Genomic DNA, 18,835 nt, shown 5'->3' on the forward strand with positions numbered 1-18,835 from the left:
CCCGCCCCTAGCCAGGCTCAGCGGGAGTCAGTTGCCAGGCTGCGCAGCCGCACGCGCGAGGAACATCGACGGGACCCGGGGGGGAGGGGCTGGAAGTGTCGCGCAAGGCTAGCCGGCCTATTGGGTACGCATGCGTCCTCAGCGCAATTATGTCACGAGACAGCCGCCGGCGCGCGCGTCTGTCTGGGGAGGGGGAGCCAGCCCAGCACGTGGCCTCCCGACGAGTGGCGCTTCCCTTCTGATGTCACCCTGACGCAAGAGCGTAAGATTGGAGACGGGAGCCTCTCCCCCTCCCTCACTAGGGCCTAAAGCTCCTCCCCTCACGGCGCAGGCGCAGGGGCCGCTGCCGGCTCCGGCTTCCGTTCCATTCGCAGGGACGGCAGGGGCGCCGCGTGCGTGGGAGACGCGCGGCCGCAGCACCGCCCGCCCGGCCCGGGCCGGTTACCGCCGGCACCATGAAGATCTGGACCTCTGAGCATGTCTTCGAGTAAGGGGCGGGGCTAGGCCACGCGCGCGCAACGGCCGCGGGGGGTGAGCGACCGCGTTCGGGCCTGGGCCCGCGTGGAGAGGCTTGTTCGCCTGCCGGGGCGGTGTGGAGCGCGAGCCGCGGGCGTCGGGAGGGCCTGCCTTGGGCCCAGCGGCCCGCACTGTGGCGTCAAAGCCTCTGCCCAGGGGCTCCCTAGGCGCCGCGGCCCGGAGACCCTGGGCCCCGGGACGCGCTCGCAGCCTGTGGCGCGGGAATCTGCGTGTGCCCGGGAGCGAGGGCCGGGGCCCAGGGGGGAGACGGTTCTTGCCAAGGGGTCCGTACCTATGCGTGGGTGCGGGCTGGAGCGCCAGACCCCGATGAACGAGGCGCGGTGGCGGGGCGTCGGAGGCGGGCGAGGGGATCTCGCCTATTGGCCAATCGTCTCTCGGGAGAAGGGGCGAGCCTCGAGCTCCGCGGAGCTACGGGAGAGCTCGAAAGCTCGACCCTTCCGCCAGCAGCCGTCAGTCCAATGAAAGAGATCACCCGGCCCGCTGGGTCTGCCTCAGGAAGTGTTTAGGTGCAGGAGAGCTGGGTCTGGCAAACTCTGTAGAGTATCTCCCCCCCACCGCCCCTTGGAGTTAATAAAGTCTCAATACATAAATTATTTAGGCTAAACTCCTTGAAACTTTCTCTGTAGTTTGGGACAGCAGTGGAATTATCATGGTCTTACATAGTAGTTAATTCAAGTGAGGCAGGGGTTCTCCAACTTCATTGCCCTGCGACCTCCTTCTGTCCACAAAAATTACTGCGTGAACCCAGGAGCAGGACTGAAGCCTGAGGCCGCCCCAGTCCCACTGCCCCGGGTGGGGGGCAAAGCCTGAGCTTCACCACCCCGGGCAAGGAACGGGTCAAAACCTATGCACAAGGACTTCAGCCCCAGCCAGGGGGACTGTAACCTGAGCTCCGCTGCCCAGGGTTGTGGGGCTCGGGCTTCCCTGAGCCCTACCAAGTCTAAGCCAGCCCTGGCAACCCCATTAAAATGGGGTCACGACCCACAGTTTGATAACTGCTGTGTTACAGTAAAGCCAATAATTTAAAAAATCTACAGTACTCTGGTATTTCACAAATAATTGTTTGGTTTGTTTATATATTGTTTCAACTGAATATGTTTTGTACCTGTATTTTTAAAGCAAAATGTAAACTGCATCTTTTTCATTATGTAATAGAAAGTATGACAAACTAATGTGTGCAATTTATAAATGTGTTAATTTTGATTTATTTTGTCAGTCACCCCTGGGAAACAGTTACAACAGCTGCTATGCAGAAATACCCAAATCCCATGAACCCTAGTGTGATTGGAGTTGACGTACTAGACAGACACATAGATCCCAGTGGAAAGTTGCATAGCCATAGACTGCTCAGTACAGAATGGGGGATGCCTTCTATTGTAAAATCAGTAAGTACATTATTACAAGATTTTAGAGAGAAATTACATATGAGTTGTTTCATTTTTATAAACAATCAAAACAATATATAATTTACAATCCAGCTCTTCTTGGGACAACACAGGGCCTGGGGAATCATGTGTACTGCACCATTCCTTAGTGCCATCCCATGTCCCTGTCTCCTTTACAATTATTTGCGTCCTTGTGGCATGGGAGGGAGCGGTAACTTTACCTACCCTCAAGCACAGAAGCTGCTTTAGTGTCTAGTTCTTGCTTTGTGCAGGCAGATGGGGGTAATATGACCTTTCATGTATTTTCTTGCAATATGACAGGTTTCAGAGTAGCAGCCGTGTTAGTCTGTATTCACAAAAAGAAAAGGAGTACTTGTGGCACCTTAGAGACTAACCAATTTATTTGAGTATAAGCTTTCGAGTGAGCTGTAGCTCACGAAAGCTTATGCTCAAATAAATTGGTTAGTCTCTAAGGTGCCATAAGTACTCCTTTTCTTTTTTCTTGCAATAACAACTCTGTAGTATCTTATTGCTTGGTTACTTGAAAAGCAGAACAGTAATCTGGTTAACAGCTGTTCTCTTAAAGTGTCCTGTTCCTAAAAATGGTAAATTTGTATTGGTTTGTCAGGTACACTGACATTCTTGTATTATGGTTTGATCCTTGAAGAATCAGTTTTGTAGTATGCTTTGGTCCTGAAAGGTACATAAATCATTCCCAATATATTAACATGGCTTTCCTCATGATGAGAATTCCTTTATTAGCTTGGTGGAAGAACCACATGCTTCCTTATTTATTATCAGTTTTAAATACCCCATAAATCAAGATTAGATCCCATTGTTGTAAGGCACTTTATATACACATTGTCAGAAACTGTTCCTGCCCCGAATTCAGTCTGACTAGACAAGACAGATGAAGGTTGGGAGTAAGGGAATAGTATTATTTCCTTATAATAGCAAGTGCTCCTATTTTATGTTCTGGAAGAATAAGGTTGGACTTGGGAAACCATGCCACTTATTTCTCATTTAGTTGAGAGAATAGCATTCTTCTAATTTTTTGTGATGTTACTTTTAAATGATGAACAGAATTCTGTTTTGTAAGTAGTAGATAATATAGTTTAGACTATTGCATACTTTATGTATAAATTTTCCAAAGTTTAAAAGGATGTTAACTTAAATCACATTTCAGTATAAATTGCTTTACCTGCAGTTGTTAGGTAACACAGTTGCTATAACAGAAAAGAATTATAGAAAAATTATTTTATTGTTCCCTGCACATTTGACAACTGACTATGGACAAATTCACCTTTTCCCCTATACAATCATTCTGCAGCTTTTTTGCAGCATAATGGGCAAGAATTTTTTTTAATAGGAGCATGTGGTTTTAAAACTGTCAGAGGGAAGAACAGTGGGACTTTTGAAGTGGGACTTCTAGCTTTTTTATTAAATAGTTAGATTTCAGACCGATGGTGTCCTTTTAAAGAAATTGAATTAAATTATACCTAATATTTTAAGCAGAAAATAAATACCAACTTTGTCATTTTAAGGCTAGTCGCATTTCTTACTCTTTATTCAGTATGGTAATGTTTACTTTGATATTCCATAGTATGTTGAAATGAAAGGAAAAAAGTAAATACAAATCTTTAAACTTTTCAGAATAGTTATTGCAGTGTGTTTGCATGTATAATCTTGGGTGTCTTTCTTGTAGCTCATCGGTGCTTGCAGAACAAAAACATATGTTCAGGAACACTCTGTAGTTGACCCTGTGAAAAAAACAATGGAACTTAAGTCAAGTAACGTAAGTATTGTAATTTCTTTTATCAATAATGCTAAAGTCATTAGTTGACTAACATGTTTAAATTTTATAAACAGTTTGAAAAAGAAAATTTTATCGTGAAAATAGCATACCTCATATTCTCAACCTCCCATAGCCCATTGTAGTAAAGGAACTTTTTTGCCAGCTTTGTTATGAAACACCTGCACTAGAAATGATTAGCGAATACAAAACATCCCACTTTGTTTCAAAAATTCTTTTGTAGTATTGCTGCTACCTTAATGTGTAGTACTTTGCTTGTTACTGTATATCATTTGTACATGGTCATTGCTGAAATCCTTTTGTGGTCTTGACAGTCTATGCTGAAGGATGTAAGAAGAAAAAGTAGTTTAGCAAGCTTGAACTTCAGGATTGATTTCTTTTGTGTATGTTTATACCAGTTTCATGAAATAGTATTCAGCTGTAATTTTAGAATAATAAATTAGAATACCACATTGAAGGACGGTGTTTAAAATCAGATATTTGAGTGTTAAGGTCTTAGATTGTTCTAGTTGTGTTTATTGCATCTTCTTAATGAAAATTTTTTTTATTTAAGTGATGATAATAATCTAACTCATTCTATTCCATAGATTTCATTTACAAATCTGGTGTCAGTAGATGAGAGGCTTATCTATAAACCACATCCTCAAGAGCCAGAAAAGTAAGCACATGAATATTTGTCTTCAAGATTGCACTTTAGAAGAGTAAAATAAATTTACATTATCCTTAATGGCATTGCTTCTGCAAATCCCCACTGTGAGATGGCATGCCCTTCCATATGACAGTGGAATCCATTTCAAAGCAGCTGTTCAGGGAGTGAGCATATGCCCCTCTGTTTCAGCATTTTAAAATGAAGGGTATAAAAATCCCTGGTCTCCAAACAGTCTCATTTCCAGAGTCCTGTGTTTTTTACAAATATGAAATAAAATGAAAAGCAACATATAAAGCAAAAAACTCACCCTGCAGCTATGGCTTCTGTCCCACGGGGTTGGGCCCAGCTCCTTGCTCTTGGGTGTTGCGACCTGGTGCATGGTTTCTCAGTGCCATTTCAGGTTTGGCCTGGCTGTCGTTCTGTCATCATGATGCCACTGCCAGGTAAGTGTGGGGCAGGCTTGCTCTGTGACCTCTCTCGGCAAGACCCATCAGCCCTCCCCCCCCATTGATAGAATGGATAAAATTAAACACACGTTGCAGGAAAATAAAATGAAAAATTGTTAAAAAATAAAATTAAAATAAAAGAAATTTCATGAGTCTCTACTCTTTTTTTCTTCTCTTTCCATCAACCTGAGTGCACACAGACTATACACCTCTGTCTGCATCTGGATTTCTTTTAGAATAACTAAAGTAATTGTGGATCAGATTAGCTGCTCCTTTTGGGAGAGCTGTGTTTATTTTGTAGCTAGTAATATTCCACAGCCACCTCCTGGAGGATTTTTTGCTGCTAGTTCATCTCTCTCAGTGGGAATATGTCCTGGCAATGTCATAAGGGAGAAAAAGAGGTGACTTTTGTGCTTTGAATGTATTCCCTCTGCAGGTCTATGTTGACCCTCCCTTTTACCCTTTACTATGGAGAATTAAAGGATTCAAGAATAAGTAAAGGACATTTGTGGGTGGGTGGGGATTACTGTATCTTATTTTGGAATGTTGGAACAGGGAATCATGCACGCCCAGCCTCACAGCAGCCTAGCCCATTTCAAAACAATTAGCCATTGAGGGAGTGTGTGCATGATTTTCTGTTCCAGAATTCCAGAAGCAAGAGAGAGAAACAGTTTTGCCTGGTGGATCTGTGGAAGCAGGGCATTTGGAGGGAGGGGCATTTTATATTTTTATAAATAACACTCTACTTGTTTTTATAATGTGAAAAAATAAAGTGAACTTGTTTTTTTGACTCAGAACCATTTTGACTCAAGAGGCAATAATCTCTGTAAAAGGTGTCAGTGTCAGCAGTTATCTCGAGGGATTAATGGAAAACACTATCTCTTCCAATGCTAATAAAGTAAGTATGACTCCTACATATATGTTCTTTATGTGGCTTCCTGATTTGTGGAGTTCAAAAAAAAAAAATGCTAAGTTTTTTTAAGTTCATATTACATTTAGTTTACTTTTGAAAAAGATATGGCAGGGCTTCTCAAAAGGGATCATAGTGTGAATCACTTCTTAAAATACAGATCCTGTCATAGGCATCTCCATGCTCAACCTCCCAATCCTGATTCTGCACCTTCCCTAGCATAACAGTAGCACTTTGTTAATATTGTCCTAACATTTAAGATGACAAGATGAAAATAAGCACATTTTAGCAGGATAGGTGTGGCTGCTTGATCACATCTCTCTGAACCTTTTGGGTTTTCCTCTTGTTGACTGTGTATTTATTAGTACCAAATATCCCCATGCTGTCTGGGCTAGCATCTCCAGGTCACTTTGAACTTTGGTTCTGTTTTATATGTTTACTATTCCTCCAGTTCAAGTGCCATCCAAAATTCTGCATTGGGCAGATGTGAAGCAGATGCAAAAAGTTGCTTCTTTTTAGTGCAACTGATCAGCTTAGCCTATGGAAATCCAAACAGGTCGTGGATTGCGCTACAGCGGTTGGGAAGCATAGGCTTGACAGAAGCAACTTTGCAGATCACAATTTAAGCACTGTTAAACTAAAGAAAATCTTCAAAAAAATGAAAAACTGCTTATTTCCTTGATACTTTAGTTGTTCGCTTTATTTGTTGAAACTGTGTGTGTTGAGGTCTTGTTTAATTTACATCTTCAGTTTTATAAGAACTAAATTAATCAACTTTGGTTTGCTTAAGTTTAATTTATTAGTTATATGCATGGTCTTCGCCACCCCTACCTTTTGATATTGTCATAGAATACAAAACATGGAGACAGACAAAATGCACAGGCAGTAAATATAAACCTAATTAAAGAAAATACTACTTCACATAGTATTCACCTCGTGCAAAGATGTTCTGCACATTGTTTTATGTGACAACTTAGGTATAGTTTAGATCTTTTAAAATGGGGAATAAGAGACATGTAAGGCGTTGTGTGGGCCTCCTGCATGGGGATAAATTTCAGCCATAGAATATAATCCGTGATATTTGCTGGTGTCAGAGATCAAGAAGACAAAACTAGATAATTTTATTGCCATTTATAGCAATTTTATCTGTGGCCCTTCTAATATATCTCTCTTCTGTTTTTTAGAATAGTGCCCATCATTTTAGTTATGAGTGTCTCTGAAAGAATTTGAAATCAAATCTATGAACAGCTAGAGACCTAATTTTCCTCCTTGCCTTCCCATCTGTCAGTCATGTGAATTTTTTTTTAAACTGTTTGTTTTTATTTGAATGTTTCACCTCACTCTTTTCTCACTGTTGTATTATTCATTTTCTGATTTTTCTCTTCCTTTTTTCTATACCTTTTTCCTTGTGGTTTTTATTGCAGCTGTAGGAGAGAGAGAAACTGAAGTGAGTCTTCACTTAATTCTGAAGGCTGTGATATTTGTGATAATTTTAATCTCCTGTGGTGGTAAACTCTGAAGCCTTGGTCCTGTTCTTAAGAATGTGCTGTTTCCTCTTTCTTAGTAGCTTAATCCTTGATGTTGACAGTATCATAGTTTCTAAGGACTGTCATTGTACAGAGAATTTCTCTTTTAAAAAAACAAAAACCAGGGCCAGTATCATGGAAGGCCTAAATTTAGGATTGCAGCTTTTGAACTCAACACATTATTCTGTTAAGAGCCAGTGTAGTGAGAAATCCATGTATATTAACATATGGAAATGCACAGGTAAGACATCCAGGCAACTTGAACTCTCCCCTGTATTTGCACTTTGCAATAACCATACAATTATGATTAGCACATAAGTGTTTGTAAATCTCGGATTCAATTGATTTAAAGACATTTGACTTTTTTTTCCCTTCAGGTCCACTACAGGACTGAGTTTTTTAATTTAAACTCATAATCTAACTGATTTGCTTGTAAATTTTCAGAAAATGTATTCTGTGCTGAAAGAAAATACTGTACTTTATCTTCATACTTAATGAAGTGATTCAGTCCCTCTTTCATGTAAAACTCAACTCAATCTTACCTGTGGAACTTCAGTCAACTTCAATATTGTTGGGGGTACTTGTGACTAGGAATATCATACAATGCAGTTATTCTTACCTGGAGATTCCAAAGACCTGGCTTACCTGACCAAATGGTTTTTTTAATAAGATGGGGTGCATTCTTTTAACCAGTTTTGGCTATAATTAGTGTCAGCTGTTTGAGATTCCAGCAACAGTTAGGTGTCCAAAAGGATTCCAAGGGGGTGTGAAGCTGTAGCTTGTGTATTGTAAAATTGGGTGTGTGTGTTAAACAAAAAGTCACATTGTCAACCTTGTATACATTTTGTCAAAACCTAATTACATTTATAAATGTTTTCTGCCTGTCAAAGAGAATAATAGCGAAAATTAATTTTAGATTTCAGTCCAGAGTATAAATTGAAAAATGTTGACCACCACCTGGGCTCAAATACCATCAATTAGCTATGGTCTTTCATAGGTTAGCCCTATAAAGGTTTTAAAGGGAAGTCTGGGGCTTGGGGGAAAGATCTTCCAGTTTGCATGAATAGTGGAGGTATATCTGTACTCACTTTTGGCTCCCCCGTTTCAACTGTTTTGTTCTAGCTAGTCTTCAAGAAAATATGATACCTTGGCTATTTACTTACAAACCTTTCTTTTCTTCATAAATATGAGAATAAGTGTTGTTGTTTTTTTAATTGCAGGGCCGTGAAGCATTGGAATGGGTAATCAGTAAATTGAATGCTGAAATTGAGGAGTTCACAGCTTCAGCAAGAGGAAGCATGAGGACTTCTATGGCAGCAGCAGCATTTGTAGAGAAATAATAGTGAATACAGCTATATCAATTAATAGCTCTAAGTGTCTAAAATAAGCATACTAAAACTTCTCTCCAAGTTGAAATATATTTATTCTTATATTTGTTATTTAAAAGTATATTTGTATATTAGGTAGGTTTTAAATTAAAACTTGGAGAGAAGTTACAAATTCTTGTGACTGAACGTTATGTGGTGGGGCTTCACTAACATGTTAGTTCCATTGGACTGAACATCGTTTCAAATGAAATAATCTAACATTCAGAGCTTGTTCCTGTATTTAGCTGAACACTTATATAAAATAGTTTTTTATCCTAGGTAAGATTGCAGACGTTGCAGGAGATTGACATGTTAGTGAATCCTACTTGGGTGGAATTCAGTGGTTTGATTCACGGCCTCTACCTCTTTTGGGACCAAGCCCAAAATTAAGCAAAATAGCTTGGGCTGGCAAAGTTGGTGTTATGTTTGTCTTGGGCAGTTGAATGATATAACTTGATTTAGATGGAAGGTATTACTTGAAGTCTGAAGTATAAATGAATGTTTGTATAAAAAATACTTGTTTTGATAAACTGCTGTTAAAGCGTTATTGGATAGCTGAGCTAAAACGGTACTTTTAAAGTTAACTATATCCATCAAACAGCATCTTAAAACTCACAATAAAAGTCACTGCATAGTTTTGAATAGTGTACTTACCTGCTGAGGCCCAAGTTCTGTTCTTAAAGATGAAGTTGCATGTTACATGCCAATAACTGAGGGAAGAACTTAGTCCTAGATGCTTACTCCTTTTTTTCACCATCACAATAAAAAGGAAAACAACCTCTATTGAGAAGGGTACTATAACCACATGTGCATTTTAACATGTAATTTTGTGGACCATTAAAGCTTCATAGAAAAGTAGAAACATATTTTGAAATCAGAAGAAAAACTGTCTTGACGTTATTCGAGGAACTTTATAGAAGTGAGACTGAGTTACTTCCTCGTACGTTTACAAGAGTTGTTACATTGCTAAACATGTTTAAAATGTTGCCTAATCATGCTTCAAAAATACTCATTAAGCGTGGTATCAGACTATTTGGGTGTCCTTTAATTTAAACACAGTATTTTGCATTTAATTTTCTATGTAATACTCTGTGTGCCTCCTTTATATCTTATTGAAATAATTGTCTGCTTACAAACAAGGCTTTTAAATGAAAGACAGGAATCAGAATTTAGAGGAGGGTTTGGTAATCTTGTTTCTTGGTACTGGCCACAGATTCTTGGTGCTTTGTCATTCTTAAATTCCCACAGCTTATCACAAAGGGTCAGATTTTTGCCAACTGTACTGAAGTCAAATACCATATTACTCTGCAGATAATTCCATTGGAATTATCTGAGGACTTCTCATAAAATAAGGGCTTGTCTACACTGATTTGTCTACATGGCTTGTGTAGCTGCAGCACATAATTTGGAGAGCTCTCCCAGCGCTCTAAAAAAACCACCTCCATGGGTGTAGCTACAGTGCTGGTGTACTGCCTATACTGTCACGTTACAGTGGTGAAAGTTGCAGCGCTCGGGGGGGGTGTTTTCACACCCCACACTGCCTGTACTGTCACGTTACAGTGCTGAAAGTTGCAGCGCTCATGGGGTGTGTTTTCACACCCCACACTGCCTGTACTGGCACTGTACAGTGCTGAAAGTTGCAGTGCTCAGGGGTGTGGTTTTTTCACATCCCAAGCGAGAAAAGTTGTAGCGCTGTAAAATGGCAGTATAGACAAGCCCTACGGCACCTTTCAATGTGGGGGGAAAGTGCAAAATGTAGCATTAAAGAAACTGCACTGATGATTTACTGGTCGGAAATCCTGACTTCTTGTGCCATAAGGGGTCCATTTGGCATTTCAGACTTAATCATATGTTTTGTTTCATTTTCAGAATATAAGATGTCACCTGTTTAGTATTTTCTGTTATATGCCATTTTTCTGTGATATTGAAGTTGCATATTGAATATTGTGTGTTTAACAAAACTAGATCTTTTCTTAGTTTAACAGTGATCAATATAGTGGGAACACAAACTTCAATAAGATTTTATATAGAGGAAAGACTGTGTATGTGTGTATATAATGCAACAAAAGAAAATTTACCTATTTAAAAATTTAATATTTTTTCTACTTAAAACCTATGAAGTTTTAATTTGAGACTTTGTGAGTACACTTGTAAAAGCAACTCAGATCCATTAGGGTTTGTGGCTTTTTTTTACACATGGAGATTGTTCATAAAACTGAAATTATATTTCAGCTAAAGATTAGTAAATTTTGCTACTTGATAAAAATTTCTGTAGTCAATACTGTATCTTGTGATAAAAGTTGCAGTGCTCTAAAAAGTTTCTAATCACTAATTTAACTTGTAAAACCTAGCTTAGTTCTGTGCATTTTAAACCCGGCATGAATTTTCCTCATTTTGCTGCACTGTGGACCAACTGACTTGAACTGGCAATATTTAGTAGGCATTTGAAGGATTTTGATTTTTCATATTTATTCAGGCTTTTGTGCTCTTTCTGAGCAGGGTAGTTCTTTTGTGTGTGAATATATTATTTTAAATAAAGTTGTGGCTGAGTTTTGACTAGTGAGTAGGGCAGTCAGTTTGAAGGCTGTTGATTCTTTTCTTCACTGTTCTATAGTGGAGTGGGAGCACTGAATGCAGGGGAAGACACACTCTTTCTAATTTACTTATTAAATAACATATCCCCAAATTTGCAGAGCCACTAATAAGTTAAACATAAAGAGTTCCTATAACCTTTCTGTATTGCCTACTATGCTTTTCTGTAAGACCACCACACATTAACCTGCAGCCCAGTTCCAAGTCCGTTTGAGTCAGTGCATGTTCCTTTGCAATATCTGCTCACATTTCTTGGGGTTAACAGAGGGAACTGAGGCCATAGGGGCAGTGCAGCCCTTTCTGCTCTGAGCTTGTGACCTCCAACAAGAACTACTTTCCAGAAATTCTGCAAAGCTCCATGGCACTGGGGGTAAAACATCCTGCATGTGTGACTATGGAGAGGCAACATTATGCATAACAGTTACCATAGTAACCTGGTTCTTTTTTATACCTGCTTTCTCGCTATCACTGTGGCATTAAACCCTTGGGTTATAGAAAGCTGGTTGGAACTCAGTTTCTTAGTTCTTACCAATCTAGGAACATGTTTTTAAAAAATGTTTTAACTAGTAGGCTGGCAAGACTTAGAAATAGGTTTAAGTGAAACCATTTTTAACTGCTTTGAAAGATTGGCTCATTCATGTGGTGAGGCCGTTCATGGGAGAGGGTGCAAGGAAGGATGTTGGTAGACTTTTCACCGTTTTCGGTGGTTTGTTTTGGATCTAATGGGCCCATTTCTCTCCTGTGATAAAGCTGTTTTTGTGCCGCGCCAACTGTGCAAAGCAGTCCTAAATAGTTTACCCAGCTAATGGATGATTTCCTTTGCTTAGGAGAAGCACTGGTTGGTGCAGAGTGGCTCCTGTACCACTTCCATCCAGCCCCCAATGTAGAGAGCAGCCAGGGTACCCTGTATCTAGCTAACCCACAGCTATTTGAATAGCCTCTGGGGGATGTCAGCAGCTGTCTTAATTTACAGCAACCCTGAAGCTGGTGTATGCTGGATACTGCGACTGGCACAAAAGTGACTTAAAGCCACTAGGCTGACGAGGGTTTGCTGTGAGCATAGTGAGGAGGATCTGGTCCAGAGTTTAAAATTCCTAATTTGAACCAGGAAATCAGGTACCCTTTATAAAGAGCCATATTGTGCTATCTGTTTTTAAGTAGATCACCATTATTGATTTCAGTAGGAGTTCTGCTTAAAAGTTGCTGCATTATGGACTCAGAGTAAATTTTTTAATGTAGGAGTTGCCAAATCCTAGGGATGTGGTGGTCAAATTTATCATCCTAGATGGATAGTTTTCAGTAGGAGAAAAGTGATTTGGGGCCTATCTGCGCTACAAGCCTACACTGTTACAAGGGAATAATAGTTCAATAACAATATTGTGTATATACAACAAGCAAAAATACACTGAGTCACTCAAAGCCTGCCAGACAATTGTACACCGGCTGTGTGAGTTTTATAGACCGGCCCTCAGAAAAGCAGCCAGAAAGGAATTAAGATAAGCCAGAGCCCATTCTGCTTGTTGGTAATGTTCCTCAGTGTTGTGTGCTCACTGTTCACTTTGCAAGTACATAACCGAGCCTAACATACTCTTATTGCCACTTTCTACTTGTCTTCTCAGTTATTTTGGATGCAGGACTGTCAGATTTTTCCTTTTCTGTTTCCATAGCATACCCTCCAGCACAGGGGTTCTCAAACTGGGGGTCGGGACCCATCGGGGTCACAAGGCTATTACATGGGGGGGTCACAAGCTGTCAGCCTCCACTCCAAACCCCGCTTTGCCTCCAACATTTATAATCGTGTTAAATATATAAAAACATGTTTTTAATTTAAAAGGGGGGGTGGGGGTCACACTCAGAGGCTTGCAATGTGAAGGGTGACCAGTAAAAAAGTTTGAGAACCACTGTGGACTGTACTGAGGATTCCTATTTAGAGAGACCCAATAGAATTCTAGTGGATTTTTTAATGTGAGTGAAGCCCACTAGTGCTGACATAGTTAATCTTATTTGAAATTTACATTTTAAAGTAAATTTGGGAATATGATACATTGTCCAGTTTAATCTCAGGTCCTACTGAGGGATATGCTGGCCGCCGTTTCCCGCAACCCCCATTGGCCTGGAATGGCAAACCATGGCCGGTGGGAGCTGTGATTGGCCGAACCTGCAGATGCTGCAGGTAAACAAACCGTCCCGGCTCGCCAGCAGATTTCCCTGACGGGTTGCGTGCCAAAGATTGCCAATTCCTTGTCTACACTGTAATAAAAGCCCACGGCAACAAGTCTCCGAGCCCAGGCTGACTTGAGCTCTACCTGCAGGCCTAAAAATAACAATGTAGACATTCAGGCTTGGTCTGGATTCTGAGACCACCTCCTGTTGTGGGGTTTCAAAGCCCCAGGTCCAGGCTGAGCCTGAATAACTACACTGCTATTTTTAGCCCCATGAGCCTGAGTCTGTTGTCTGGGCTCTGCAACTTGGTGCCATGGATCTTTTATTGCAGTGTAGATGTACTCTTTCACATAAAACCTAATGCTTCTAACTGACAGTAAATTTGTGATACTCTCTCTGGTAGATGCAATATACCAATATGTGATGCTGCACAGAGAAAAGGCTGGCTTGGGAACACTTAGTAGCCCATCAGAGTTCTTCATTATTATGCTACCAACTAAAGATTATAAACTCAATCATATGAGTATAGTAAATAATTTTCCTGCAAACAATGGGCCAAATCTTGTTCTCACTGAAGTAAATTGGAGCAGGATTGAGCCCAGTGTGAACTTTAAAGAAATTCCTAGAACTTTGTGGATTTCAAAGACAGAGCAAGAAACTTGTTTTGTTTTACAGCCCTGATCCTGCAAGCAGCTCCACTGGGGCAAGTCTCTGTCAATTTGGGTTCTATGAAGGTGTAGACGTCTGCTTCCATGGAGAGGCTTACAGGATCAGGGCCTATGTTTGTAAAGTAACATGTAAACATATGGGGCTACATATACAGTTAATAATATTTGTATAATTCCATTGAAAAGGGGAGACATCTGATTAGCTGGCAGCCTCGGGATTTTTTGTCTTTTTTTGTCTTTATTTTTAAATTAAATATGAAGTACAATCTTTACATTATAGCCTTTTGTTGCTTTCCTATCAGCTGGAAGGTTTGCTTCAAGCCGAGCTGGTGCATGTTTGCTGCTTCTCCTGGTGCTGTGGTTTGAGCTGAAATTATTCTTTTAAACTAACCAAACAACATTTAGGAATCTAACAGAAGTAGTGTTGAGTCATAGGGCAGTTGCACAATAAAATGTTCAGCTGGGATGTGAATTTTATTTGGGGCTAGACTAGAGTTTTGTGGGAAGTGAGGTGGGGAAATTTTAGCTTTGTGCAGTGGCTTCTTTTCTGTGTAGCAAGTTTATGAGCTTGTTGCTGCTGTTTGTGTCTTCATTGGATTGCATTTATAATCACTTGTCAAAGGTGTCTGGACTCTGGGATTGATGTTTTTATATTCACTGCATTGAAATTAAGATGAATAAGTAACCTGCTTCTGATTTAGAATTTTTAAAACCCTTTGCTGCTTTTGAAGCAGGAAATGTCCCAAACCACTAAGAGAGAGCAAAATATAGAAGCAGTAGCATGGCTTGAGGTGAAGAGCCCAGTTTACAGCAACTTGAAGAGTATCGGGTCCTAAAGCCATTTACATTCTGGAGCACCAAAAGAGGCTAGCTTGATTACCACCATATTTGAAAACAAGCACTGTTCTGCTTAACTCAGAGCTGTGTTACAAGTATGCTTGGGCATAACCATGTTTGCAGACAGTTTTAAACTTACTTACAAGTAGTAGTAGCAGCATGGTCTAATATATAGGACGTGGGATTGGGAGTTAAGGGACCTGGGTTATAATTCTGACTTTGCCACTGTCTGATTTTAGACAAGCAACTTTATTTCTCAATTTCCTCATCTGTAAAATGGGTAAAATTTTCAAAAGTGTCTAAGTGGCTTAGAAGCCTAAGTCTCATTGACTTTCACTGGAACTTAGGGCTTGTCTACATGGTGCCTTAGTCTGCACTAGAGGTGTGTGAATTTTAGCATGTTGCACACTAACTGGCCCAGGTGGACCCTGCTGGCATGAACTAAAAAGTTCCCTTGTGCATATTAATGTAGTCCGGTTTCAAACAGTATTACATTAATATGCACTAGCGAATTTTTAATGCACACCATTGGGATCCACATGGGCCAGTTAGTGCACATAGAATTTACACCCCTCTAGAGTGGACTAATGCACTGTGTAGCAAACACTTAGTCTGCTAGGGGCATTGTGGGTCAGGATTCACAAAGGTATTTAGTGATTTCAAGGGCAGTTAGGTGCCTAAGTACCTTTGTGAATCCCACACCTGAGTGTCTTAGCTGCTTTTGACAAGGCTTTTAAGTCACTTAGGTGCTTTAGAAAATTGTACCCAGTGTTATTTACTATCTTCTGTAAAACGCTTTGACATTTACCAAAAAACCCCTGTATTATGTTACAACTGACAGGGCATAAGACCATTAAATATATTTTAAATTAAAAGAACAAGAAAAAGTCATTAAATATATCATTTGCAATAGTTATTTGTAACTAGTAAATGTGGACTGAATCCTGACCCCACAATGCCCCTATTATTCCAGACCTATGTCTCTCTAGAGAATAGTCAGGTAAGACTGCCAAATTGTGTCTAATTTGTGGAGAGGACAACTGAAAATTAGAATTTCACTGTCAGTCATTTTTACTTACATTCTAAACCCGGAGTTGAATCCAAATGTCCAAACGTTAAAAAACACCAAATGGGTTCATCCATATCACCAGCTCATCTCCAAAATCTAGCTCTGTAATAGAAAACAATACAGAACTGCAACCTTACATTAAAATTGTAGATAATTTCAGAGTACAGTATTATGTACTAGTGCTCCATGATGAGTGCTTCATCGAGGCAGTTAGGGATTTATCAGAAGATTACCTGTATTTTAATCAGCATGACATGATTTCCAGTAGCTGTTGAACAGATTAGGGTCATCTGCAGCAAGCACAGCAGAGCTTGAACAGTCCAAGCCCAATATGGCTCACACTAGGGAAGAAAGGAGACAAATCCACAACTAGAGAAGGTATGAAGTATTATTAAAGCTCAGTGTATGTTCTGTGCAGTAATGATTATGCTTCCATGTTCCTCCAATGTGTGTCATTTCACAGGAAAAGCAGAGTAGCTCTGCCACTCTAAACAAATGCAGAAGAAACGCAGTGAAGGGACACTGAAATCTGTAATGTGTTGGAAATCATGTCAATATTGGCTTTTCATTGTATTGTGATTAGCTTAGTTATAATGATTTGCTTTTTATTGTAATGTGCATCTGTGAAACTTTTGAATCTGAAGAGAGACAGTTACAGAATGGCGGATCCTTATGCATTAGATGGGAAAGGATTTCTCAGAGGTGGTTCATAATTTTTGTTGTTTCATCAAGTGTGCAAGGGAAGAAGGAGAGTGAGCATATTTATATGATCATCATAACCATTACTGAAACCTGTGTGGCAAGAGATTTTCATGTATTTTGCCATCCTGATCCATATATTTTGTACACTTGTTAAGATGACAATTATATTGGATGACCTCTAAAATCACCGGTTTATTAAAAATAAATGTAAAGTTTATTTGATAATTCAGTCTTGTTTAGGACTTGTATTGTTGCATATGTGAATTTTATTTTGTAGAATGAAATATTTTTCATCTGGTGCCAAATTCCTATGTTCATCAGTCTGTACATGTTACGACCAAACTCCTGTTGACTTCAGTTGGTGTCTAGTAGACACTTCTCTTCACTAAGAAGCAACCTTAGTGGGAGTGATGACATTAAATCAATTATGCGTGTGTCTGCACCTCAGTCAGATGATGATACAGACAAAGTTAAGCTGTGTTCCTAACCACCTGAGAAATTGCAGCCTTGCATCATGAGTGCATGCCTTACTGGTCCTGGCCCAATATACTGTGTTTGAACACAACTGTGAGTGAATATATGTTTGTAATGATTTTTTTAAAATACATCTGTGCCATGTGTCCCATCATGACAACTGGTATCAGTAAGATTGGAACTGCTGACTGTCTTGCTATGCAATCTTGAGGGGCCAGGAGCAGCTGTAGAATTCTCACCTTGTGATCTATCCCAAAGTATATTAAAGGCACCATTGTGAACTAGAATTTGAAGTTTTCAGTTCCCTTTTTAGTTATATATTGCTTATGTTCTGTGGCTTTGCTGACCATTTGCCAAGCTTTATTCTCACTCTGGGATTAAAATGGGTGTATTATCTTTTTATCATAATTGATCTCTTCAATATAGTTTATTAAGGCAGCCAGAGTGCCCACAAATTAAAGATCATCTTTATTTTATTAAGAATTACACCCAAAATAAAAAATGACAAGGGATTAGATGGGACCACTATATAAAATAAATAAAAGAGCATATTAGAAGCTGCCAGACCTTTTCAATAGGTTTCTTAATTAGTTGTGAAGGCAATTTGGAATGACATTGGCCCCCCAAAATAAACCAACACTTATTGCTGAGAGAATTACTGTTTTCTTTTCCATCTCTATTAATGTCCTCAAGGAGGTGCACTTTGCTGAATTATGCCACCTCTCTCAGCATTGATTCAGATGAAAAAGAAATGATCCATTATATCTTTATAATGATAGGTCAAGTAGGACTCTCACTTGCCATTTACAACTACATTGGTTTTTAATGGCTTACAGTTTAAACAAATATCTGTCTGCAATGGCATTTATTCCACTCTAATTATTATGGCACCAAATGCCCTCTGGTATCTGGAGACCAGAAGTTGAAAAGAAAGTTTAGTAATTTTCATTCTCTTATTTAATTATTATTTTATTTTAAATCATCAGACAAGGTGATGAGCCTGTGTATGTAACAGGAGGGTATTTGGAGGGTCCTGTGCTAAGATTTTGCATAGATTATGGTCTAGAGACATAGATACACTTAAAAAGACAGATACATACTGATGCACAAATGCTTCTATGCATTTACTTGTCTGGGATTCTGGCAAATGCTAGTGTTCTAAGGGATAGTGCTGTGAGCTTGTAATTTTAGAATTTAGTTGATTAAAATCCCAGAGTGAAATCTGTGTTTAGTTACTTTCAGTAGTAATATTAATTGGTTTTCATGTTCTCATTGTTTTATATTTTCTTAGCATTTTCATTGTTGGAGAGTTTTAGCTGAATCTGCCTATGATTGTATAAGACACCAATCATTTTGTGGATTTACTTGGCTTTTCAGTCTCTTCAGCATCCCTGGAACTCCCTGGTCTCACCTTTTTGGCCTCCCTGGACCCCTCCATTTTTGAGTCTTCAGCCTCCTTAGAACTCTCCAAACTCATCTTTTCAGATTCGTTGGACCTCTCCAGTCTCAGCTCCTCAGATTCTTTGGACCTTTCGAGCAACACTTCTTCATCCTCCCTGGACCTCTCTGATCTCGCCTCTTCATCTTCTCTGGACCTCTCTAGTTGCAGCTCTTTGGCCTCTCTGGATGTCTCCAGCATTACCACTTCAATTTCCTTGGAGCTCTCCAGTCTCACGTCTTCAGATTCCTTGCAGCTC

The 18,835-nt window shown here is 39.8% G+C and overlaps 1 protein-coding gene and 1 long non-coding RNA gene across 4 annotated transcripts; one reads left to right on the top strand and one right to left on the bottom strand.

Annotated features, from left to right (window-relative positions):
• The first annotated feature begins 298 nt into the window (after positions 1–298).
• PRELID3B (PRELI domain containing 3B) lies at positions 299–17,425 on the top strand. Of its 3 annotated transcripts, none has more exons than XM_048820080.2 (6): positions 299–487; positions 1,754–1,922; positions 3,628–3,717; positions 4,323–4,393; positions 5,626–5,728; positions 8,487–17,425. In XM_048820080.2, the coding sequence occupies exons 1-6, from the start codon at positions 456–458 to the stop codon at positions 8,604–8,606; spliced, it is 585 nt and encodes a 194-aa protein (XP_048676037.1). In that variant the 5' UTR covers positions 299–455; the 3' UTR covers positions 8,607–17,425. The 3 variants fall into 3 exon arrangements, with proteins under 3 accessions (XP_048676037.1, XP_074974846.1, XP_074974847.1); XM_075118745.1 differs by having other exon boundaries at positions 301–531; XM_075118746.1 differs by lacking the exon at positions 299–487 and adding an exon at positions 662–800.
• Positions 3,453–5,626, bottom strand: LOC125622232 (uncharacterized). The gene is made up of 3 exons (XR_007352686.2): positions 4,692–5,626; positions 3,971–4,055; positions 3,453–3,682 (listed from the first exon to the last, which is right to left on the bottom strand). It is a non-coding gene; the product is annotated as an uncharacterized LOC125622232 (long non-coding RNA).
• Positions 17,426–18,835: the final 1,410 nt, after the last annotated feature.

Source organism: Caretta caretta, chromosome 13, assembly GCF_965140235.1.
Source record: "Caretta caretta isolate rCarCar2 chromosome 13, rCarCar1.hap1, whole genome shotgun sequence".
NCBI lineage: Eukaryota > Metazoa > Chordata > Testudines > Cheloniidae > Caretta > Caretta caretta.